The sequence below is a fragment of the Balaenoptera borealis genome (genome assembly GCF_965194805.1).
Source record: "Balaenoptera borealis genome assembly, chromosome: 1".
In the NCBI taxonomy this organism is placed as follows: domain Eukaryota; kingdom Metazoa; phylum Chordata; class Mammalia; order Artiodactyla; family Balaenopteridae; genus Balaenoptera; species Balaenoptera borealis.
In genome coordinates this window covers 172,169,726-172,195,293 of record NC_138860.1, presented here as the reverse complement: position 1 = coordinate 172,195,293, position 25,568 = coordinate 172,169,726, and the positions used below count along the sequence as shown (strand labels likewise).

Genomic DNA, 25,568 nt, shown 5'->3' with positions numbered 1-25,568 from the left:
ACTGATTCATCATTTCCTTCCCAAGGCCCAAATCCCCTGACTCACGCATGTGTCAGGTCTTCTTAAAACACTCTCTGAATGTATTTTATTTTATTTTAGTTTTTTTATTTATTTATTTTTGGCTGCATTGGGTCTTCGTTGCTGAGTGCGGGCTTTCTCTAGTTGTGGTGAGCAGGGGCTACTCTTCGTTGCAGTGCACGGGCTTGTCACTGCGGTGGCTTCTCTTGTTGTGGAGCACAGGCTCTAGGCACATGGGCTTCAGTAGTTGTGGCTCACGGGCTCTAGAGCACAGGCTCAGTAGTTGTGGTGCACGGACTTAGTTGCCCCGCAGCATGTGGGATCTTCCCGGACCAGAGCTCAAACCCATGTCCCCTGCACTGGCAGGTGGATTCATAACCACTGCGCCACCAGGGAAGCTCTCTGAATGTATTTTAGAATGACCTGGGAAGTTAAATAAAAAGAAAGCCAGGCTAATCACACTCTGTTCCTCTTGTTAAAAAACGAAATTTAACTGAGTAGATTATAAAGATCTTATTGGCTTTATTCAATGATTCATGAATCAGGCAGCACCCCATCTAACAGACAGAAAGGAGCTGCACAAAAAGAAAGATTTTTATAGGCAGAAAGGAGCAGGGACAAGGAAGTTTTACTAGAAAAAGCAGATTGTTTGTGGCAAGGTCACCTTCCTTTAGGGGCCAGGGAAGGCAAGCGTATATCAGGCAGATGACCTCACTAGTGCTGATTAGGTAATTTCAGATTGACTGGTTTAAGATTCCATTCCTGGGAGAGGCTGAAACTAATCAAGTTAGGTATTAAGTCTTGGTTTGGTGACTTGGGGTTTAGCATAAGTGACTCCATTTTGGGTCTGTTGTCTTGTTTTTAATACTCTTTTTAACAGTTTCACAATTCTAAGGAAAATTCATATGAATATGAACTTCATGAAAAGGTGTCAGGGAGGTGGGAGGAGATGGGGAGAGTGGAAAAGGAGGCTGCATGAACAACACAATCTATCAGGACAGGATGCAGCGTTTTTTAAGTACTTATTCTGTGCCAGGCACTGTTCTAAGCAAATTTAAATCCTCAAAACCACCCTATTGGGCTTCCCTGGTGGCGCAGTGGTTGAGAGTCTGCCTGCCGATGCGGGGGACACGGGTTCGAGCCCTGGTCTGGGAGGATCCCACGTGCCGCGGAGCGACTGGGCCCGTGGGCCACAACTGCTGGGCCTGCGCGTCTGGAGCCTGTGCTCCGCAGCGGGAGGGGCCGCGATGGTGAGGTGCCCGCGCACCGCGATGAAGAGTGGCCCCCGCTTGCCGCAACTGGAGGGAGCCCTCGCACAGAGGCGAAGACCCAGCACAGCCAAAAATAAATAAATGAAATTTAAAAAACAAAAAACAAAAAAACCACCCTATTTTGTTGACAGTAAAATTATTCCCATTTTACAGGTGAAGAAACAGAGGCCCTAAGAGGTTAAATCACAGACTAGGTGGAGCCAGAAATTGAACCCTGGCCATGCAGACCCAGCGGCTACTTTACTGATCACAGTGTGACACTTTGTAGGCTTCGGAGTCGGGATTAATCTGCATTCAAACTCAAATGACTAACAAGAACATGATTACAAACCCATTAGTAATCTGAGAGAAATTCAAACTGAAAATAAGTTTTTACTTTACACTTACCAGCAGTTTGAAAGTTGGACATCAAGTGTGGGTGAAGATTTGGGGAAATAGAAACTCTCATGTAATTATGGGTGGGAGTATAGCCTGGTGCAGCCATTCCAGAAGAGATTTGGCAGCTCTTCACCCAGTTGAGTATGAGTGTAGCCTGGGACCTAGCACTGTCACCCCTGGGTATACATTCGGGGAAATTCTTACACTGGTCCATAGGGGAATATCTGGAAGGCTCTCCTCACAGCATCATTTGTAGAAAAGGGAGTTGAAGGCAATCTAAGTGTCCATTGCCAGGGGAATAGGTAAGTAAAATGTAGATGCACATGATGGAGGACAAGACAGATGTTTACATCAATGAACCAGATGTATACACTTCAACATGGTTACATCGTAAAAGCAATGCTGAGTGGGAAAAAAAATGAGACACAGAATGAGGTCCATAGCCCAATTTACGTAAATCATGCCTTTTATGTAAATTTTAAATGAATATGCATGAAAAATAACACTACATTTTCCAAGGATACATAAAAGTCAAAGATATGTATTGAACGTGCTAGAGCTACCACGGAGGATGGGACTGGAGAATGGTGATGAAGGAAAATAACATGCATTCAGATGGAAAAATGGATGAGAGAAGCGTCTTGCAAAATGGAGGTAAGAAAAGGATCTATGCATCTCAGTTCTACCAAGTTATTGCTATGTGACCTTGGATAAGTCATTTCCCTCCTTGATACTTGTTTTTCTTATCTGGAAAATAGGAAGATATGAGCCTTCACATCCTATGTCATGAAGGATGTCTGCAGAGGAAGTCAATGTGATAGAATGGAAAGTGCATAGCCCTTGGACATGACCCACCTGATTGCTGTGTGGCCTTGGGGAAGCACTTCACTCTCTCAGCTTCTGTTTTAAATGAGGTGGTCTCAGGCCTCACTGAGAAGGGGACATTTGAGAAAGGTCTTGAAGGCGAGGGAGTGAGTTGTAGGGATATCTGGGGGGAAAAGTAATTCAGGCAGAGGAAAGAGTCAGTTCCAACCATAGGGAAGGACACGACATTCCTTTCACAGTGCCTGCCACACGGTCTGTGCTCAGCAGCTGTTGACTATTCACTCACCCCCTTCCCCTCCTCTTGCAGAAATGTCAGGATCCAGGTGACCTTCTAGCTTCAGTGACAATGACACTCTGGCTTCGGAAGTTCTTTGTAACACTGCGTTCACATATACCATCCACTGCAGGAGTGCCCTCTCTAACTGACCACAGGAGCCTCAGCCCGGAAAAAAGTCATTGCTGTTGGGGCTTCGGCCTGCATGGGGAGCACAGGAGCCCTCAGACAGCAAGGCGGAGCCTTCACCAACTGCTCTTCCCCTCAAGAGACCCCCACCCCAGCACACATCAAAGCTAAGACAGTACCTAGAGGGGCTTGAGTGAGGGTACAGTCAAACAGGGAGAGGAAAGAAGGGAAGGGACCCATATTTACTGAGGCAGATCTGGGTTTGAATATTATTCTGCTGCTTACTGGCTCATGTACGCTTACAAATCACTGAAGCCCTCTAAGCCTCAATTCCCCCATCTGTAAAATGAGCATGAAAAATATCATTTCTGTACGGTAGTTGTGAGGACTCAGTGAGATAAGATTTGTGAAAGTGGCAAGCAAATATCTGGGGCTCACCAAAAAGTAGGCCCTTTCTTTCTGTACCAAGTACCTGGGAGGCATCCACTGCCTTATTCAGTCAGCTCAGGTCCTTATTTATTTTATTCATTTCTGTGGGGATTGAATCACCTAACTTTCAAGGAGGGTGTGCGGTTACAGTGAGGCAGTAGATAAAAACTGTGGTTAGCATAGTTACTGGACCAAAACAGGTACTCCATAAGTATTTGTTGGATACCTAGATGGACAAGTGGATGGATGGATGGATGGATGGATGGATGGATGGATGGATGGATGGATAGATGACTGGGTAGATGCGAGGATGGCTTGCTGATAGGATATCCGGGAAAACATGATTTGTATTACAGAAATACCAAGTCTGCACAAAAACCAAGTGTTTTAACAAGAGGGTTTTATTATATCTGTTTGTGGCCTCAGGTCTTAAGCACAGATATAGCATAGATGAGTAAAAATAGGCATAAATGTGCCTAGTTCTAGTCAGCTGTGACCTACACTTACCACTCTTGTGTCTACGATTCATCTGGATGAGGTAAGGGGCCAGGTCTTGCCTGAGCCAATGTTCTCTAAGTGAGATCACTGGTCGTTCCCTGGGGTCAAGGCTGAGATCAGGGGAAAACACAGGGTGAGGACTTCGTGATGTCCAACATGGGTTCGAAATCCTGATTGGTGATGTTTCATTAAAAGAATTATAACTTAGCTTTTCCGGTAATCCTGTCACCGTTGCAAGAAGGGAGAGACACAAGTGCATTCCACGCTATGTAACTTCTGCAATCACATGGCCCCTCTGAGCCCCATGTTCCTCTTAGTAAGATGAAGGAATTGGACCCTACCAGCTTCAAAATGTTCCGATCCTCTGAAAATCCCTGACATCTTTTTTAAAATATGGATGTAGAACTCCGGAAAAATATATATTAAATTTCTTCCTTGTCTGTCTGTAGAGAGTCTTCTTAAACCCTTTCACAATAAGTGCATGTATATGTCAATGTGTGCTTATGCTACACCCTGGGGAAGCAGGAAGCTTTGGAGATAGACAGCTCATTTCTAGGCGTCATGTGAGAAATGTGGATACACTGATGATTATGATTCAGTTCTTGCAACTATACTTTGATTAAAACAATAAAAGATTCAGTTCCTGCCCCCAGGGTAGGAAAGAATACATTGAAATGGATAAACTTCAGTAGTTATTAAAGTATAAAAAAGTTGCACCCTCCCAGACCTAAAATGCTGCTAGGTCAATTAACCTGTCTGGAGGAATTCAGGAAGGCTGCCTGGAAGAGGTGTTCTGGGCTAGGTCAAAAAGAAGAGAAAGCATCTGAGAAGGTCACAACCAGGCAGAGGTCACAGGGGGAGTAAAGGTGGTTGTATCCAGAGTGGTGAGGCAATCATCAGAGCCGTAGCATGAGCTACAACCTAAAATACTCCGCCACCTCCCCTGGGCCTGGATGGGACTGAGACCCTGACTTGTGTGTTGGGGCAACATTCTGAGAGAAGCAAGGGGGCAATCACAAGATACCAACTCGGAACTGCCTGTCTCTTTATTGAGCACTTACTGAATGCAGACCCCGTGCACTTTATATACATAACAGCCATGTTTCCTAAAGTGTGCTGTGCAACTTGTGGGGCATATGAGGTGACTGTAGACAGGACACCAAGAACATTTTGATTTTCTTTTTTTTCTTTTTTTTTAAAATAAATTTATTTATTTTATTTTATTTATTTATTTTTGGCTGCGTTGGGTCTTCGTTGTTGCGCGTGGGCTTTCTCTAGTTGTGGCCAGCGGGGGCTACTCTTTGTTGCAGTGTGCGGGCTTCTCATTGCAGTGGCTTCTCTTGTTGCGGAGCACAGGCTCTAGGTGTGCAGGCTTCAGTAGTTGTGGCTCGCGGGTTCAGTAGTTGTGGCACGCGGGCTCTAGAGCTCAGGCTCAGTAGTTGTGACGCATGGGCTTAGTTGCTCTGCGGCATGTGGGATCTTCCCGGACCAGGGCTCGAACCCGTGCCCCCTGCATTGGCAAGCGGATTCTTAACCACTGTGCCACCAGGGAAGTCCCTTGATTTTAATATTTATGTTTTGTGTTTATGTTTACCTTGTGTGTGTGGCAGGTGGCATTTGTTTTCATTTACAATTTAGTTCTAAAGCATCCTTTTAAACAGGTGAAAGTTTTAAAAAGTGACTCAATTTAGAGAAATATATTTCTTGAGTAAACATACAGATGGTACATGGATATTGCAAAATTTACGAGGGGAGTACACAAACGGCTGAAATTCAAGAAACACTGTGCTTTAGCATACAAGCATTTATCTCATTCAGAACTCTTTTGGTTGCAAGTAATAGATAATCACTCAAATCAGCTTAAGCAAAATAAGAAAATGTATCCTAACAGGAAATCTCACAAGGACCCAAAGGAAGCAGCGCAGATGTTGAGCTTCGAGAAGGGCTGGGCCTGGAGGAAGGGAGCCAGCAGGCCCCTGGAAGCACTGCCCCTCCTCTCTCCAGGCCCCTGCGGTCCCCCCTGGTCTCTGCTTTGCTCTGCACATCTCTGTCTTCTCTATGAGCAGAGCCGTTTTCTCTACTAAATTCATGCAGGTGCCTCCCTCAACCCTGGCCCGCTGGCCACACACACACACACACACACACACACACACACACACACACACCCCTCACACACACACACACAGCTCCAGAGTTTAAATGTGTTCCAGTAAGTGGCCTGCAGAGCCTGAAAGAGCATCCCTGAATCTTGCTACTTATTCCCAAGCGAGAACCTGACTGGCCCCACCAGAGCCAGACGCTCACCTCTCATCCCTTCAGCTCCTATCGGAGGGTTAGGGGGAAACAAATTCTCAGAAGACGGGAGAATCTGGGATGAGCAGTCAGCCTGACCAAGAGGTTTCTGCTCCTCATAACTCTATGAGGCCGGAAATTCAGTTCACAGGCCCTGGGCAGGAAGTGACAAAGCCACAGCTTGAACCTGGGTCTGTGTGACACTGAAGTTCAAGTCCGCTGCACTATCCACCTAGTCACCACCTGCTAAGTCCAGCCCACAGCTGCCATCCCAGACCCAAGCAGGTCTCTGGCCCATTGGGAGGCATTTATCAAAATCAGCCCAGTATGCGGGAAACGAGGATCCCAGCTTTGTGGGGTCACTGGCTGGAAGGGAAGATGATTTCTGGAAACCAGGGAAGGCTCCTCCAAGCCCCTGGGTCTGAGGCTGTCAGGTTCACACTGCAGGTGCTCAGGGTGCGAGAGGAGGCTCAGGCATCTAGAACTCCTCGAGAGAAATTTTCACCTCTCTTCTGCACCCAGACCTCAAAGTGCCTGCCTGCCCTTGGGATTCTAGTTGCTCTTCTCAGCTCGTGGCAGCTACGTCAGAGGGGCCTCGCAGAAGGTGAGGTGGGGAGCGGAGCTGACGGGCTCCTTCCGCTCTGGAGGCCTTCCTGCAGGCACTTCTCAGCCTAACCGTCCTTTCCCACGGAAGCCTCTGGGCATCGCAGTGGCCTGGAGGGCCCCAATTCGGCTTTGAGGGGACTTTGCCCACCCACAGTGGGTGGCTGTCCTGCGGGAGTTTCTTCATCAGGGTCCCTTGTTGAGACAGAAAGTGGATGTGGGTGTTGTGTCTCTCCCGCTGCCCCAGAGCTGCCCCAGGCCTGAGGTGAGGCCTGTGCGGAAACACACGTCTGCCCCAGGAGACAGGCTCCCCGTCCTAGCTTTCGGTCTCTGCATGTTTTATCTTCTCTGCTCACCACTCAGTACAGGTTGTTGCATGACTCGGGAGAAGGTTCCACCAAGCCACTTCCCCTAAGAAGTGTCACAAAGACCTTGTGCCTTTAGGTAGAGACTGGGTGGCACCATCCTAGCTCAGAAGTCTGTCCCAAAGACGGTGCCACACGGCGAGGGAAGCATCCCTTTTCCAAAACCCCTTCTCTGACTTTTTAGTGATAAAGGGAGTGGTTGCCCAAAACTTTAGGACTTACGCATTTGGGACTGCTGTCCTGCTAGGGTGAACGGGGTGGTTCAGTGTGAAACCCCAAGGACCGCCCCGGCCCTGACACTCCTTCCAGAACTATCAGACTCAGGCGCTCAGGATGAGGTTACCAACCAAGGTTATTATGGCATGTGCCCAAAGGTGGCTGAAAGGGCTCATTCAAGTTCTGGATTTCCCAGCAGTCTGGCTCTGCCAGCATCGACACCTTGGTGAGGTAGCCTCCATACCTAATGGGCCGCCACTGCCCAGGGAGGAGGTGTCAGGGCCACATCAGACACCCCTTCCTCCCCCAGGTCACTCCATGATGTCCATGGAGGATAGGCCTCTGGGTTCCAACAATCCGGGACTAATCTTTGAGGGAATTGACAGGGACCTGTTTGAGCGGCATGACCACTTCGGTGCCTGTCTCCATGGTGGTCCGGGAGCATTTCCGGCTGCTGCGCATACTGTAGAACTTCTCCGAGAGGTGCTTACGGAACTTCTTGGTGAGGAAGCAGTAGATGATGGGGTCTAAGACACAGTTGGTACTAAGGAGGCAGAGAGTGACCTGATGTGCATCATTAATAGCCTGGTGGAAGTTGCTGTTCTGGAAGCCCAGCTCAGCCAGGGTCCAGGGCAGCTGTACAATGTGGTGGGGCACAAAGCAGATGATGAACACAGCCAGGACTGTGCAGACCATCCAGAGTGCCCGGCACTTGACCTCCGCACTGCGCTGCATCTGCACCGGCTGTGTGAGCAGCGTGACGATGATGACCAGGTTGCAAACGAGGATGATGAGGAAGACGAGGAAGAAGCTGAACACGAGGAAGACGTGTATGATGAGGACCGGGATGCTGCCCTTCTTGTAGTGCTCAAAGCAGCGTGTGACGTTGCCCGAGCCAGTCTTGTTGGGCACTGTGTTGGTGGAGTCCAGGATGAAGAAGTAGGATGCAGCGGCCACAATGGCCACCCAGATGATCAGGGACAAAAGGATGCCACGCTTGCGGGTGGTGACCTGAACGGTCTTGATGGGCTGTGTTACAGCCTGGAAGCGGTTATAAGTGATGACGGCCAAAAAGGCCACTGAGCAGTAGGTGTTAATGAAGAAGAAGCAGCCAGCCAGGTTGCACAGGAATTCAGGAAGAATCCAGTTGCCCTCGTTGTAGTAGTAGATGATCCACAGGGGCAGGGTGACCAGGAAGAGCAGGTCAGCCATGGTGAGGTTCATCATGAAGATCTTTATCTCATTGAATTTCTTGGAAGGGTACAGGCGGGCAAAGACCCACAGCACATAGCTGTTGGCGAGGACCCCCAACACAAAGATGATGCTGTAAAAAATTGGGAAGAGGGTGTATCGGAACTCAGAATCCACACGAGAGGAATCATTTGCCTCCATCACTGTGGGCTGGAATGGGCAGCTGGTCATAGGATCCTACCTGTGCCTGGAAGACCACACAGAAATTCTGGTTAATGAAGGGCTAACAAGGGACTATCTTTTTACTCAGTTCCAAGACTCCCATTTTGCACATTTTAAACACTCTAAAGTTGATGGCATTTTCCAATTAATTGGCAATTTTTTTCTTCCTACATAAAATAATGGTGTGTTTTTTAAATGAATGGCCTCTGACAGTCAATAAAATCAGTGGCAATTCAGTTTCTTTTCTCTTGTTCCATTTAAAAATATACTTTTTTATTCTCTAGCTTGTTTTGACTTAGAGTTTTAGATAATCTATTCCTGGTGATGAAACAGATGGAAATTTAAATTTTTTAAAAAATTTAAATTCTACGGTTTTTAATTTCTGACAAAACTTGAATATTTTTCTTTTTTTTTTTTTTTTTTAAAGAAATTCACGTTCTTTTATTTATTTATTTATGGCTGTGTTGGGTCTTCGTTTCTGTGTGAGGGCTTTCTCTAGTTGTGGCAAGTGGGGACCACTCTTCATCGCGGTGCGCGGGCCTCTCACCATCATGGCCTCTCTTGTTGCAGAGCACAGGCTCCAGACGCGCAGGCTCAGTAATTGTGGCTCACGGGCCCAGTTGCTCCGTGGCATGTGGGATCTTCCCAGACCAGGGCTCGAACCCGTGTCCCCTGCATTGGCAGGCAGATTCTCAACCACTGCGCCACCAGGGAAGCCCTTGAATATTTTTCTATTGATGAAATTTGAGATAAAAATTTTGATGGTAAAATGTCTTATGTTAAAAAATAATTCACGTGCTCATACGAAATCTAGAAAATACACAGATGTATATTAGAGTCACCCAGAGAATGAAATAGTAGCTATATATTAGAAAGGATGAGTTAGATCTGATTGTACTGCCATGTAAAGTTGTCCCTGGATAATATTGTTAAGTAAAACAAAACAAAACAAAAAAGTTGGTATGACCCCGTTATATACTTGTATATGATATAGAAAATGATCTAGAAGGATACCCCTCAAAGCGATGACAGTGGTGAAACCTCTGGGAAGGTGAGGTGGGCTTGGTTGGAAGTATAATTACTTTACATTTTTTTTTGTTTGTTTAAACTTTTTAGGAGTGTGCATTGCTTTAGTAATTTAAAATTTTTAAGTATAATTTTAAAAGAAAAATATATAGTGGAGAAGCCCAATAGACAATACTTTAACCAAGTAAACAAGAGTAGCATCATCATTAGTAAGACATGTCAACATCATGTACCCCTGGTACGATGTACTGACAAGGACACAACACTACTTCTGTGGTATTCTTGCCAAAAATGCATAATCTCAATTTAGCCATGAGAAAACATCAGACAAAGCCAAATTGTGCAACATTCTACAAAATGACTGATCAATAGTGTCAAGGTCATGAAAGACAAGGAAAGACTGAGGAACTATCATAGATCAGAGGATATAAAGGAGACATAGGACAACTAAGTGCAAAGTAGGATCCTGGATTGTACCCGGGAACAGAAATATTGTTAGGGGAAAACGGGTGAAGTTCAAATAAGGTCTATAATTTAGATAATACTGTATCCATGTTCATTTCCTGGTTTTGATCATTGTACTGTGGTTTTATAAATTGAGAATGTTGGGTGAAGGGCATATAATGAACTCTTTGTACTATCTTGCAACTTTTTTGAAGGCCTAAAATTATTTCAAAACAAAAAGGTGTTTGTTTGTTTTAAGTATGGTTGACCCTTGAACAACACAGGTTTGAACTGTGTGGGTCCACTTATACATGGATTTTTTTTTTGATTAATACAATACAATACAATTAATATAACACAGTACAAAAATACAATACTACACGACCCATGGTTGGATGAATCCACAGATACGGAACCCCACAGAAGGAGAGCCAACTGTAAAGTTATAAGCAGATTTTCAACTGCAGGGAGGGTGGCGCCCCTAATTCCTGTGTTGTTCAAGATTCAACTGTACATGAAAGAAGATTAAAAGTAGCCATATTCGCACTACCCAAAGTCTGGTTCATTTTCAACAGTTCTTTGTCCCCATCCACCGTCCAGAAAAACCAGTTCCTCCCTCCTCTCTTGTCCCTCCCACTATGTTGCCATCACGTGAGCCTGGAAGCCCCTCTTATGTTTGTGTTGCAGCTGAGGGGGATGGGATGGCAAGAGACTTGGGATTAAGCAAGGCCCAAGGCTCATCATATATCATAGTAGAGTGAAAAGAGCAGGGAATAGGCAGTGAGAAGCAAGGAAGACAATTAACACTTAAGAGCACCTCTTTTGGAGCCAGGCACCCTGCTCAGTGCTTCCACACGCATTACCTCCTTTGAGTCTCGCACAAGTCCTTTGAGATAGGAAGTAAGATCCCCATTTTACAGAATAGGAAACGGAGTATAGAGTGGTTATGTGACTTGTCCAAGGTCACACAGCATTAAGGGATTGAGCCAAGATCTCAAATCTAGCTCTGTCTTCATTTGTTCATTCACACATTCAATCAAAAATATTTCTGAACACCAGCTGTGTGTCAGGCTCACTGCCAAACACAAGAGAGGCAGGGTGAACATGACCGACAGGACCCTGCCCTCAGGGAACTTAGAGTCTCGTGGGGGCGATAGACAAAAGCAGTGTAAACAAACATAGCTGCTATACGAAGAAAATAGGGTGCTGACATGGAGAAGAAAACAGAGATCTACTTTTTTTAATATAAATTTATTTATTTATTTATTATTTATTTTTGGCTGCATTGGGTCTTTGTTGCTGCACACGGGCTTTCTCTAGTTGTGGCGAGCGGGGGCTACTCTTCGTTGCAGTGAGCGGGCTTCTCATTGCGGTGGCTTCTCTTGTTGTGGAGTACGGGCTCTAGGCACGTGGGCTTCAGTAGTTGCAGCACATGGGCTCGGTGATTGTGGCTCACGGGCTCTCGAGCGCAGGCTCAGTAGTTGTGGCGCATGGGCTTAGTTGCTTTGTGGCATGTGGGATCTTCCCCCACCAGGGATCAAACCCGTGTACCCTGCATTGGCAGGCGGATTCTTAACCACTGCGCCACCAGGGAAGTCCCAAGATATCTACTTTGAAAGGAGGTGACATTTCCATTGAGGCCTGAAAGAAGAGCCTAGGAGGAGAGTTCCAGGCAGAGGGATCTGCATGAGTCTAGCACTGGGGCAGGAAAGAGATTGGTAGGTTCCAGGAACTGGAAAAAAGGCCACCTGATGGCCCTTGCCCTGACCTCTGGCTGCCACTCCACCCTCATCTCATGCCACCTTCTCACCAGGCTCCAGCCAAAATGGACTTCCCAGGTGGGTCTTCAAACCCACCCAGAACTCTCCTGCTTCAGCCTGTACACATAGCCATGCCACTGCCTTGAACATGCTTCCCTATCCACACCCCACTGCCACCTGGCCAACTCCAACTCATGTTTCAGACCTTAGCTGAATTTCACTTCTTCAGGGAGGTCTTCAATGACCTCCAGGTCAGGTCAGGTCCCATCTCAAAGCTCCCCGTACTTCTTCTTAAATCTTAGCACAATTGTAATCGTATTCATGTTTGTATGATTGTTTCACACTCTCCCACGTGACTGTGAGCACCGGCAGATCAAGGACCTTGTCTGCCTAATCAACACTATTCCCAGCACCATGAATCGATAAATAAAAGGAATGCGTAATAAGCCTTGTTAATTACACCCACCCCTTAGGAAGCCCCAGAGCAGTGGAAACACTTGAAGAAGTCTATAGATACTTACAGGTGAGTTTAAAGAAACCACTGGCTGTAATTAGAATTTTTCTCTTGATTGAGAAAAATTTTGTTCTTTGTTCTATTTAGTATATGGTGGTGGTTTGTCTATGTTAATTAAATAAATGTAGGTTCCATTATTCCAAGAAATCATTGCGATTCCTTTAAAAACAAAAAACTCACCCTCAAGTCGCACTGTGAATTACATAGTTGATTTGAATTACATACTTTTATTCTGCTTCCTCAGCAGCAAATTGCTAGCTTCTACTCAGCTGGGATCTTTTCTACTCCTAAAGGTGACCCTGCCATCTGATCCCAAAGGTGTAAGATAATAACTCTCAAAGGGTGGTCCATGCAAACGAGGGATGAGAGAGGAGGTCTATCTCTGAAAATTTTCAGGGAATCCATGAGGTCAAAATGATCATCATAATAATACCAAGACATTATTTGTCTTTTTCACTGAGTTGACTGACATTTGCGCTGACAGTACAAAAGGGTGAGCAAAACTGCTGGCTCCTTAGCACCAATCAAGGCAGGGACACCAAACTACCATAGGAGTCATATCCTTCACAGCTATGCATTCAGTGTAAAAAAATTAAAAAAGAAAAAGCCAATTTCACTTTATTTTTTAATTTTTTTTACAAATTTTTAAATTCTTATTTATTTTTGGCTGCATTAGGTCTTTGTTGCTGGACACAGGCTTTCTCTAGTTGTGGCAAGCGGGGGCTACTCTTCGTTGCAGTGAGCGGGCTTCTCATTGCGGTGGCTTCTCTTGTTGTGGAGCACGGGCTCTAGGCACGTGGGCTTCAGTAGTTGTGGTTCGAGGGCTCTTCCCGGACCAGGGCTCGAACCCGTGTTCCCTGCATTGGCAGGCGGATTCTTAACCACTGCACCACCAGGGAAGCCCAGTACACATCTTTTTAATAATCTGTGTATCGGAATGGGAAATACACATGAAACATCTCTGCTGCAAACTGGAGTAGAGTGGTTGTCTTCAGAAAAAGAACCAATGACATTGTTTGAGTTGTGAGCTGAGCTGTTTTTTGGATCATCATTATCACTTGAAAAAATGACTGGCAAACTATGGCTTTTCAGAGACTTGGGTATCTGGCAGACTTTTTCTCAAAAAGTCACTATATAAATTGATCCTGTCACTTCAAGGAAAACCAATGATGGGATTTTGCTGCCATGATTAAAATTTGAACTTTCGGGGCTTCCCTGGTGGCGCAGTGGTTAAGAATCTGCCTGCCGATGCAGGGGACACGGGTTCGAGCCCTGGTCTGGGAAGATCCCACATGCCGCGGAGCAACTGGGCCCGTGAGCCACAACGACTGAGCCTGCGCGTCTGGAGCCTGTGCTCCGCAACAAGAGAGGCCGCGATAGTGAGAGGCCCGCGCACTGTGATGAAGAGTGGCCCCCACTTGCCGCAACTAGAGAAAGCCCTCGCACAGAAGCGAAGACCCGACACAGCCAAAAATAAATAAATAAATTAATTAATTTAAAAAAAAAAAAAAAAAAAAAAAAATTTGAACTTTCAAGAAAAGATCAAAATTTTTGGAAAATCTGTATCTGCCAGCATGAGCTTGACAGCTTTCCAATATCAAAGAATTTTCTGATGAGATTGGTAGTGATATTAATTAATACAATTTTTTGATATCTTATAATGAAAGGTCAATATCTGGAAGACCTGTATATCGCAGTGAACCAATATTTTTCAAATGAGGAAAGCATGATGTTTCAAAATTACATAGAGGTAAAAGATTCAAAGGGCAAGATAGACCAATACATTGCCTTGTTCACGGATGACAAAAAGTTTGTTGATATGATTCAGTATACATTGCAACTAACTTTTAAGAAACTACCATTTGTGGAGTTCTGATGTAGAATCAAAGAAGAGTATCACCAATTATTTGAAAAAGCCATTAAAATATTCCTCCCTTTACAAATACACATACATCTGTGTGAGGGCAGATTTTCTTCATATACTTTAACCAAAACAACATATCACAATAGACTGAGTGTGGAAGTGAATATGAGAATCCAGCTGTCTTCTATTAAACCCAACATTAAAGAGATTGGCAAAAAAAAAATGTAAATCAATGTTACTCTTCTCCCTAAATTGCTTATGTTTTGAAAACTTTAGTTATTTTCCACTAAAAACATTATTTATGTTAACATGAAATGAGTTTATTATTGGTTTTTACGTTTAAAAACAAAAATTTTTAGAATGTCTTAGTTTTAATTTTGAAGAGGGTAAATATTGGTAGATATACCCATGTAAACAAAAGTTCTCTGGGGCCCTCAATAATTTTTAAGAATATAAAGAGATCCTGAGACCAGAAAATTTGAAAATCAATGCTCCACAATCTCAGTTCACCACCCCGCCCCGTCCCCCCATTTCCTTTGAGCCTAAGACGCCCATTCATCTGGGACTGGCCTTGTTTCTTTTTCCTCCTGGACCCTCGTGCCTTGCCTTACGGGACCCTGTTCCTGGGGCCTGAGAGGCGGGGGTGGGGAGCAGCCCACAGCTGGGAGGTGTGTGGTGCTCATCTGGGTCTTTGAGGAAGTCACATCCCTATCCACCCCCAACACCCTATCCCCACCCCTAAGTAAGTCCTGTCCTCTTCTTGGGTTTAGGCTCCAGCACAGTGGAGTAGGGACAACTGTCCTCCAGAAACTATCCTTCTCCAGGCAAAGGACTCCACTCAGGACATCCTCCTGGGCCCTGCCCCTTATACCACCCCTGCCCAGGCCTGTTGAGAAAGTCTTCCCATGAGGATCAGGATTTGAATAAGGCTCACGAGGTGCTCACCTGGGTGCAAAATTTAAGGGAGCGCCAAAAACCTCAGTAATCAAGATAAATAATATTTGGATCATTTGAAGATCATTTGCAATCATTTGAAGAATCAAAATCAGTATTACTGATGCTTCTTTTTGCCCCAGGCTCTAATACGGCCCTGCCTGGCACTATTATGATCCTGTCTTCATTTAAACTTTTGGTATTTTGTTCATCATGGATTTTGGGGGGTTTGGGGGTTTTTTTTGGTATTAATTGATTTTTTTTTAAAAAAATAGTCTCACCATGTGAATGGGGCACACACAGAATAGCCCAGCTCACCCATTCAGTCACTCATTCATGCCTTCACTGGACAATCTCACTGCTGCCAGCCTGGGCAGAGTCTTGAGGCCTCTGAGAACAGACCTCGTCTTTGTCCTTCTGTGGCTCACAGGCCATTTCTCAAGAGAGAGATTCAGAAATAGATAGGTGCTAAGTGTTAGGATGGTGGAGGTTCTAGATGTCAGGGTCATTCTGAATGGTGCCTGTGACCCAGACTTGACGGTGAGGAACGACTCCTGCTTATGCTGAAGGAAGACAAGGAGTTAACCAGATGCAGCTGGGAGAGAGGAAGACGTCTGGAAGAACAGGAGAGGATGTGCCTTGTTCTCAGGGAACTTGAGAAGTTTGGTTTGGCTAAAACTTAAAAGGTGGGTGGGGTGGTGGTGAGGAGAGACAGGACCTACAAAGCAAGCATCAGTCAACTGAAGTAGAGTCTTGCATACTAGGCTAAAGGAGTTTGTATTTGATTCTGCTGGAAATGGGGAGTCATTGGAGGATGTGGAGTTTCAGGTTTATGGAATACGACTTTGACGTTGTGTACAGAATGAATTGGAGGGGCCTCAGGTCAGAGGCAGAGAGATAACAAAGAGATAACTGCAACTGTCCAGAGCACCAAAGGGAAGCTTGGAACATGGCAGAGTGGATGGAAATGGATGGCTGTGAGAATGATTTGGGAGATGGAATGGACAGAACTTACAGATGCACGGGATAGTGGTTGAGAGAAAGGGAGGAGACACGGATGGCCAGGTTTTCTGGCCCAGATGACTGGAGGTGGGTGGTGTCTGTCTTCACAGAGATGAAACAGAGGAGGAAGAGTGTGGGGCGTAGAGGATGAACTTCGTGGGGGCCATATCACAGGTGGAGTGCCTGAGAAACACCCAGGAGGATCCAGGGTTACACCCTGAAGAGCCCAACATTAAAAGAGAATGGACTTCCCTGGCAATCCAATTGTTAAGACTCTGCGCTTCCCTTTCGACAAAATTCAACACCCATTTATGATAAAAAACCCTCCAGAAAGTAGGCATAGAGGGAACCTACCTCAACATAATAAAGGCCAAATATGACAAACCCACAGCCAACATCATTCTCAATGGTGAAAAACTGAAACCATTTCTTCTAAGATCAGGAAGAAGACAAGGATGTCCACTCTCACCACTATTATTCAACATAGTTTTGGAAGTCCTAGCCATGGCAATCAGAGAAGAAAAAGAAATAAAAGGAATCCAAATCAGAAAAGAAGAAGTAAAACTGTCACTGTTTGCAGATGACATGATACTATACATAGAGACTCCTAAAGATGCCACCAGAAAATTACTAGAGCTAATCAATGAATTTGGTAAAGTAGCAGGATACAAAATTAATGCACAGAAGTCCCTTGCATTCCTATACACTATGATGAAAAATCTGAAAGAGAAATTAAGGAAACACTTCCATTTGCCACTGCAACAAAAAGAATAAAATACCTAGGAATAAACTTACCTAAGGAGACAAAAGACCTCTATGCAGAAAACTATAAGACACTGATGAAAGAAATTAAAGATGATACAAACAGATGGAGAGATATACCATGTTCTTGGATTGGAAGAATCAACATTGTGAAAATGACTATACTCCCCAAAGCAATCTACAGATTCAATGCAATCCCTATCAAACTACCAATGGCATTTTTCACAGAACTAGAACAAAATATTTCACAATTTGTATGGAAACACAAAAGACCCCGAATAGCCAAAACAATCTTGAGAAAGAAAAACGGAGCTGGAGGAATCAGGCTCCCTGACTTCAGACTATACTACAAAGCTACAGTAATCAAGACAATATGGTACTGGCACAAAAACAGAAATATAGATCAATGGAACAGGATGGAAAGCCCAGAGATAAGCCCACGCACATATGGTCACCTTATTTTTGAAAAAGAAGGCAAGAATATACAATGGAGAAAAGACAGCCTCTTCAATAAGTAGTGCTGGGAAAACTGGACAGCTGCATGTAAAATAATGAAATTAGAACACTCCCTAACACCATACACAAAAATAAACTCAAAATGGATTAAAGACCTAAATGTAAGGCCAGACACTATAAAACTCTTAAAGGAAAACATAGGCAGAACACTCTATGACATAAATCACAGCAAGATCCTTCTTGACCCACCTCCTAGAGAAATGGAAATAAAAACAAAAATAAACAAATGGGACCTAATGAAACTTAAAAGCTTTTGCACAGCAAAGGAAACCATAAGCAAGATGAAAAGACAACCCTCAGAATGGGAGAAAATATTTGCAAATGAAGCAACTGACAACGGATTAATCTCCAAAATTTACAAGCAGCTCATGCAGCTCAATATCAAAAAAACAAACAACCCAATCCAAAAATGGGCAGAAGACCTAAATAGACATTTCTCCAAAGAAGATATACAGATTGCCAACAAACACATGAAAGGATGCTCAACATCACTAATCATTAGAGAAATGCAAACCAAAACACAATGAGGTATCACCTCACACTGGTCAGAATGGCCATCATCAAAAAATCTACAAACAATAAATGTTGGAGAGGGTGTGGAGAAAAGGGAACCCTCTTGCACTGTTGGTGGGAATGTAAATTGATACAGCCACTATGGAGAACAGTATGGAGGTTCCTTAAAAATCTAAAAATAGAACTACCATACAACCCAGCAATCCCACTACTGGGCATATACCCTGAGAAAACCATAATTCAAAAAGAGTCATGTCCCACAATGTTCACTGCAGGTAGGAACAGGATGGTCAAGATGTAGGAGGAGGACCAGGGGACCACCACGCAAGACCCGACAGAGGAAAGTTTCAAGAGTGTGGCAGCAAGTGGCCAATGGTGTGAAAAGCCTCAGCGAGATCCAGCACAATGAAGACAGGAAAGCAAACATTGCACAGGGCCACTCAGAAATCTATCTCCCTGATCAGATGGACATAGTTTCCTAAGCATGCGTTCAGGAGTGAATGAGAGGCAAGGAAGTGGAAATGTCAAATTCTCGTTCGAGAAGCTGAGTTAAGCAAATAAAGGCTGTGTGTGGACCTTTGTGTGTATCTTGATTTAAACAAACTAACTGTAAAAAATATATATATACATTTGTTAGACAACTGGGAGAACTCAAACACAAAGTATTAGATGGAATTAAGAAATCGATGCTGGGAATTCCCTGGCAGTCCAGTGGTTAGGACTCGGCACTGGTCGGGAAACAAAGATCCCGCAAGCTGCAAGGCACAGCCAGAAAAAAAAGAAAAGAAATTGATGCTAATTTTGTGAGGCTGTGATCGTGATATACTGGTTATACACTTTCAGATTTTTAATTTCTTATCTATTATACACACATACTGAAGAATTTATAGGTAGGATTACACAATATCTCAGTTTTGCTTTAAAATATTCCAGGAAAAACATGCCGGTGTGCTAATCTCAAGTGAGAAGCAGCTTCCCAGGAACTCAACCTGCGACAATGTGTACTCAGGTCCGTCCTAACCCAGAGCCTCCCCAGTCCACACGGCCCTCACAGGAGGCCCAGCAGAGGTAGGCCTCTTCCTTTCAGATACAGGACCAGAATCAGTGTGGACGTCTTGGGCGGAACCCCTGCCTTTGCCAGTAGCCTCGTCCTTGGCGCCTCCAATACCCACCACCCAGGCCCTTCCTACTTCTGCTGCCTTCTCTCCTGTCACAGGTCCCCAGGTGACTCCCACTCCCTTGGCCCTCATCCCAAACATAATGCCCAGATGTCCCTTTGCATCAATAGAACCCTTGAAATCACCCAAAATGTAACCAGCCTAGTCTCCTCCGGGTCTGGGGGCTCATACATCCACGCCTTCATTCATGCTCCCCTCCCTCTCTCTGCCCAGCTGACTACTGATCATCCTTTAAGGCTGCTCAGGCCTCCTTTCCTCCAGGTAGTTTTTTTTAAGCCTCTCCGACTCTTTCACATCCTGCCTCTCCTCCAAGACCTGGTTAAGTGCCCATCCCCTGGGCTCCCAAAGCTCACTGAAATTGCCTGTGTGTGTCCTCCTGCCACTAGGCCTTAACTTCTTGAGGAATGAGACCATGTCCATTCATTCACCTGACACCCTGCTGAGTGCCCGGCACTGTGTTGGGGACACTGCAGGAATAAAACAGGCAAGATTCTGGCCCTTGAGGAGCTTATACTCTAGTCATGGAAAACAGACAAAAATAAGTACAGAGATAAATGAACAAGGTAATTTCAAATTGTGATGAATTCAGTAAAAGAAATAAAAATAGTGACATGATGAAGATTGGATAGAGGGCTACTTAAAATAGAGTGACCAGGGAAGGCTTCTCAGAGGAGGTGACATATAAATGAAACTAGAGGCAGATCTACCATGAAGCCAAGGAATTAAGCTTTAAGACCCCTTCCTAGGCCTTGTTTCTAACTATATATTTATAATTTGGTATCTCTTAAAGAGGGGCCCACATATTGTATAAGCTTCAGAGTCCTACAAAACCTGTGTCTTCCCCTGGCTAAAATCTAAAGAGTGAGAAGGAATAAGTCAAGCGAAAATCTAGAAGAAGCATATTCCAGGCAAAGGGTATCACGTGCAAAGGGTCTGCAGTGGGAATAAGTTCATCATATTCTGAGCTAAAAATAAATGTGTCACGTTCGGGGAACTGAAGGGTCAGTGTCCCCAGAGAAATGGGAAGAGTAAGATGAGATCTGAGGGCAACAGACCCCAAATCACTCCTACGCCATGGTAAGGAGTTTGGGTTTTATTCTATAGACATCAGAGGGCCGCTGGACTATGTCAAGCACACGAGCAGCAGGATCTGACTCTCTCCAGCTGCTGGGCAGAGAATAGGTGGTAGAGGACAAGAGTGGAAGCAGAGAGACTATGTCAGAGGCAAGAGATGGTGGCGACATGGACCAGAAAGTAGCATTTCCAATTCCTCTCTCCATCCCCAGCACCCAACACAAGCTTGGCCAGAGTAGGAGCTTAACAAACATTTGTCTAGTGAACAAGTATCTAGCAACTAACAAGATTGACTCTTTTGTGAGGGCTGCAAGAGGGCTGACCCAAGAAGATGGTAGAGGCCTGATCTCTCCAGTGACAAAAGAGCATCAGTGGCTGCCTGCCCCCCAGAGCAGCCTCCAGACAAGGCAGAGTGAGCCCTCTACAACCTCATTACTCAAAGTGCGGTCCTTGCACCAGCAGCATCAACATCACCTGTGAGCTTGTTAGAAATGTAGAACCTGACTCTACCCCAGACCCGCTGTTTCAGCATCTGTATTTTAACAAGATTCCCCGGTGATTCGCGCGCACACTGAATTTTGAGCAGTGCTGTGCCTCCACACACTGTCAGCCACATACTTGCCTGTTCTAACACCTTCCATGGCTCCCCATTGCCCAGGACCAAGTGCAAGCTCCTTCCCCATCTCATCTCCCACCAGCCTCTACTACCACTCGCCCTCTACTCCAGCCACAATGAACTTCTTGCTGCTTCTCTAAAAACGATTTCTCCGCAAACCTCTGTGCCTTTGCACATGCTGTGGCCCCTACTGAGAATGCCTTTTGCCTATTGCTTTACCTAGCAAAATCTCACTCATCTTTGAAGACCTAATCTAAAGAGTGCTTCCTCTGGGACGCCTTCTCTGTCTGCCCCAGGCAGAATGAGTTGCCTCCTTCTCTGGGTTGCCATGGTACTGGGCACATTCCTCAGCATAGCATCTGACACTGTATGTTGTAAATATTGATTTCTGTGGATGTTTCCTCGCCAGGCTGAGAGCTTCTTGAGGGCAGAGACTAGATCTCTTTTATCTCTTTATCTTCAGTGTCAGACATTAAAGACTGAATGAACGAATGACCAAGCCCTGACAATTATTCAGAGGAAACTAGTATGAAGGAAAGGTGTCCAGTCTCTCTGGGGGGAAAAGGCAGGGTAGGGAAAAGGCCTCTGGAGTCAGAAAGACCTGTGTTCTTAACTGGCTCTGCCATTTACTTGCTGTGTGACCTTGGGCAAGTGATTTCACCTCTCTGAGCCTCAGCTTCTTCATCTGCAAAATCTTATAAGGCAAACAATGTTTCCAAAGATAAGCATGCAAAGTAGCCACAAATGGTCAGGCTTTCCTCTCACTATTGGCCCAGTCACTTGGAGCCAGGGGAGGGGACTGTGGATCACCAGTGACCCCAGGGACTCTAAACCACATACTGGCTTTCCTGCCAGCTCCAGACAGGGTGTTGGGCTAATGCCAAAAAAGCTTTCAACGCCTCAGGAAGGGAAGGAGCATTTGGAGGGAGAAGGAAGAGGCGCCTCAGACCACTCAGCCTAACACGTGGGCAGGGCTCCCTGATGGATCAAGGCCGGGCAGCAGGCCCAGGCCCAGCATTTAGCTGGGGGGTGGGCTAGGGGGGCATAAATATTTATGGAGACAAGAAGAATTCTACCATCTGTATCTCCCACCCTCTGCCCTGCAGAGTATTCAGTCCCAACCCCCACTGACTGCCATTCCCATACTGTCTGCAAACAATCCCAGCCCCTAGGGGACCTAGAGAAAGGGCTCCCATCCTCAGCTGGACAGTCAGAGGGACCACTGAGATCTGGGCAGAAGGAATTATGTGCTGATTACTTCCCCAGTGTGGACTGTGGGTTGGGACGTTGGGTTTACCAGTCAGACTGGCCCCTAACATTTGTGGGGCCATTTGGGGTCAAGAGTACAAATGTCTAAATATTTATAAGCTATAAATCAGTCATATCTAAATTCATGCACATTCCATGAATCAGCAGCTCCTCGCAGCCTGGCAAGCCTGGGAGCATGGGAGGGGCACTGGCTCCAAGTGGGCACTCCCTCCTGGACCCAAGGACTCCGTGCTCTGTGGGGGAGGGCATGACTGGAGGGGAGCCAGAGCCAGCTCACCTAAGCTCAGGGCACTGGACATCATTCACTGATTAAACAAACAGACACCTCTTACCCATGATCATATTTCCTCCTCAAATCAGCCTTGCAAGGTGAGTTTTACATAATGCCCATTTTCCCAGCAAAAAAAAGTGAGGTCAGGGAGGGAAACAGACTTGTCCACAGTCACATAGCTGGGAAGTGGCCAGTGAGATTTTGAACTCCAAGGCCCATCCTGTCTCTCCCAGGCCAAGCTGTGGCCCCTGGTGGAAGCAAACCACTCCTTGGCCAACTCATCCACTCACAGACCTGTCCTATTGCCTGAGAACAGGTGCTTCAGAGGCTGCAAGGCCCCGGGAAGAGTTGCCTTCGACCTGGGGCCCTGCTTTTACCTTTGCTCCCCAAAGTGGGGAATTGAACAGGGCAAAGGCAAGGGCGGGACTGCTCTGCATTCATCTAACTCCTGCCAGGCAGCGTTGAAGCTGGAATCAAATCCTGGTTCAAACACTAAACTCACCCCATGACTCTGTGTCTCTGTCTCTTCACTGGTAAAATGAAGATTTAAAAATGGGCCTAAGAGAAAAGGAAATTCAGAAAGTAATCCCATTTACGATATCATCAAAAAGAATAAAATACTTAGGAATAAACTTAACCAAGGAGGCAAAAAACTTGTACACTGAAAACTACAAAATATTGCTGAAAGGAATTAAAGAAGACACAGATAATTGGAAAGACCTCCTGCGGTCATGGATTGGAAGACTTAATATTGCTAAAATGTCCATACTACCCAAAGTGATCTACAGATTCAACGCCCTATTAAAATCCCAACAGCATTTTTTGTAGAAATAGAAGAAATAATCCTAAAATTCATAAGGAATCTCAAAGTACCCCCAGTAGTCAAAACAATCTTGAGAAAGAAGAACAAAGCTGGAGGCCTCACACTTAATGATTTCAAAACATATTACAAAGTACAATAATCAAAAGAGTGTGGTATTGACATAAAGACAGACATGAAGACCAACGGAACAGAATAGAGAGCCCAGAAATGAATCCCTACGTATATGGTCAAATGATCTTTGACAAAGGTGTCAAGACTACACAATGAGGAAAGGATAGTCTCTTCAACAAATGGTATTTGGAAAACTGGATATCCACATGCAAAAGCATGAAGATGGACCCTTATCTTAAACCACATACAAAAATTAACTCAAAATGGATTAAAGACCTAAACATAAGACTGGAAACTATAAGATTCCTAGAGGAAAACCTAGAGGGAAATCATCATGACATTGGAATGGGCAATGATTACTTGGGTATGATACCAAAAGCACAGGTAACAAAAGGAAAAATAGACATTTGGAACTATATCAAACTTAAAAACTTCTGTGTAGCAAAGGAAACAGAGTAAAAGCCAACCTACCAAACTGTAGAAGATATTTGCAAATAACATAAGGAATTAATATTCAGAATATATAAAGAACTCTTACAACTCAATAACAACAAAAAAAATTAAAAATGGGCAAAGGACTTGAAGAAACATTTCTCCAAAGATATACAAACGGCCAACAAGCATATGAAAAGATGGGGAGGGATGGATTGTGAGTTTGGGATTAGCAGATGCAAACTATTATATATAGAATGGATAAACAACAAGGTCCTACTATATAGCACAGGGAACTATATTCAATATCCTGTGATAAATTATAATGGAAAATAATATGGAAAAGAATGTATATATATATGTATGTATAACTAAATCACTGTACTGTAGAGCAGAAATCAACACAACATTATAAATCAACTATACTTCAATAAACTAAATTTTTTTAAAAATTGCCAAGAGGCAGGGGGGGGAAAAAGCATATGAAAAGATGCTCAACATCACTAATCATCAGGGAAATGCAAATCAAAACCACAATGAGATATCACCCGTTAGGATGGCCTCAATCATAAAAGTAGAAAATAACAAGTGTTAGTGAGGATGTGGAGAAATTGGAACATTTATGCACTCACTGTCGGTGGGAATATAAAATGACACAGCCACTATGGAAAACAGTATGGAGGTTCCACAAAAAATTAAAAATAGAACTCCCAAATGATCTAGAAATCTCTCTGGGTATATTTCCAAAAAAAAATTGAAAACAGGATCTTGAAGAAGTATTTGTATACCCAGGTTCACAGCAGCACTAGTTACAATAGCCAGGAGGTAGAAGCAAACTAAATGTCCATCAACAGATGAATGGATAAACAAAATGTGGTATATATGTATAATGAAATACTATGCAGCCTTAAAAAGGAAGGAAATCCTGTCCTATGCTACAACATGGATGAAACTTGAGGATATTAATAAGTGAAATAAACCAATCACAAAAAGACAAATACTGAATGATTCTACTTATATGAGGTTTCTAAAGTAATCAAACTCACAGAAACAGAAAATAGAATGGTGGTTGCCAGGGGCTGGAGGGAGGGAGAAACAGGGAGTTGATGTTCAATGTGTACAGAGATTCAGTCATGCAAGATGAAAAAGTTCCAGACATCTGTGGTATAACAAATGCATATAGTTAACAATACTTAAAAATTGTTAAGAGGGTAAATCCCTCTTACATGTTTTTTACCACAATAAAAACAATTTTTAATGGGTCTCAGAGATGGCAGATTTGAAAATACATTGTATAATTTTAACTTGGACTCATATGGCTCAGCTTTTTTACTTAATGGTTGTGTGACATTTGGTAAAACTGCTTCCCCTCTTTGGGCCTCATCTATAAAATGAGGACAATAACACATCTACCCTATAGAGCTTTTTGTGAGCACCCAGTGAGATAAAGGATATAAAGTATTTGGGAAAGGACAGTGGTTAACACCAGACTGGCGTCAGACAAACCTCCATTCAAATCCTGTCTCTGTCCTGGCTTCACGACCATGGTCAAGCTTATCATTCTCTGAGCCTCAGGTCCTTCCCCTGTAAATGGAGCTGATAATATTTCAAGCACATAGCTCCCAGCATGGTGCGAAGATTCAGTGAATAATGTAGCACAATTTCAGGTATTCATGATCAACAGCTCTAAAAAGCTGTATCTACAGGAAATCCAGACAGTCAGCTGATTAGATCAGATCAAATGTTTCT

The 25,568-nt window shown here is 44.4% G+C and overlaps 1 protein-coding gene across 2 annotated transcripts in view; it reads right to left on the bottom strand.

Moving 5' to 3' along the window:
• Positions 1 to 5,504: 5,504 nt before the first annotated feature.
• Positions 5,505 to 25,568, bottom strand: part of PTAFR (platelet activating factor receptor) — a 42,390-nt gene continuing 22,326 nt past the window's right edge. For both annotated transcript variants that reach the window (XM_082348452.1, XM_082348453.1), the window contains one exon: positions 5,505 to 8,736. In XM_082348452.1, the coding sequence (XP_082204578.1) occupies positions 7,662 to 8,720 (1,059 nt within the window). In that variant the 5' untranslated portion in view covers positions 8,721 to 8,736 and the 3' untranslated portion in view covers positions 5,505 to 7,661. The remainder of the gene's footprint in view (positions 8,737 to 25,568) is intronic.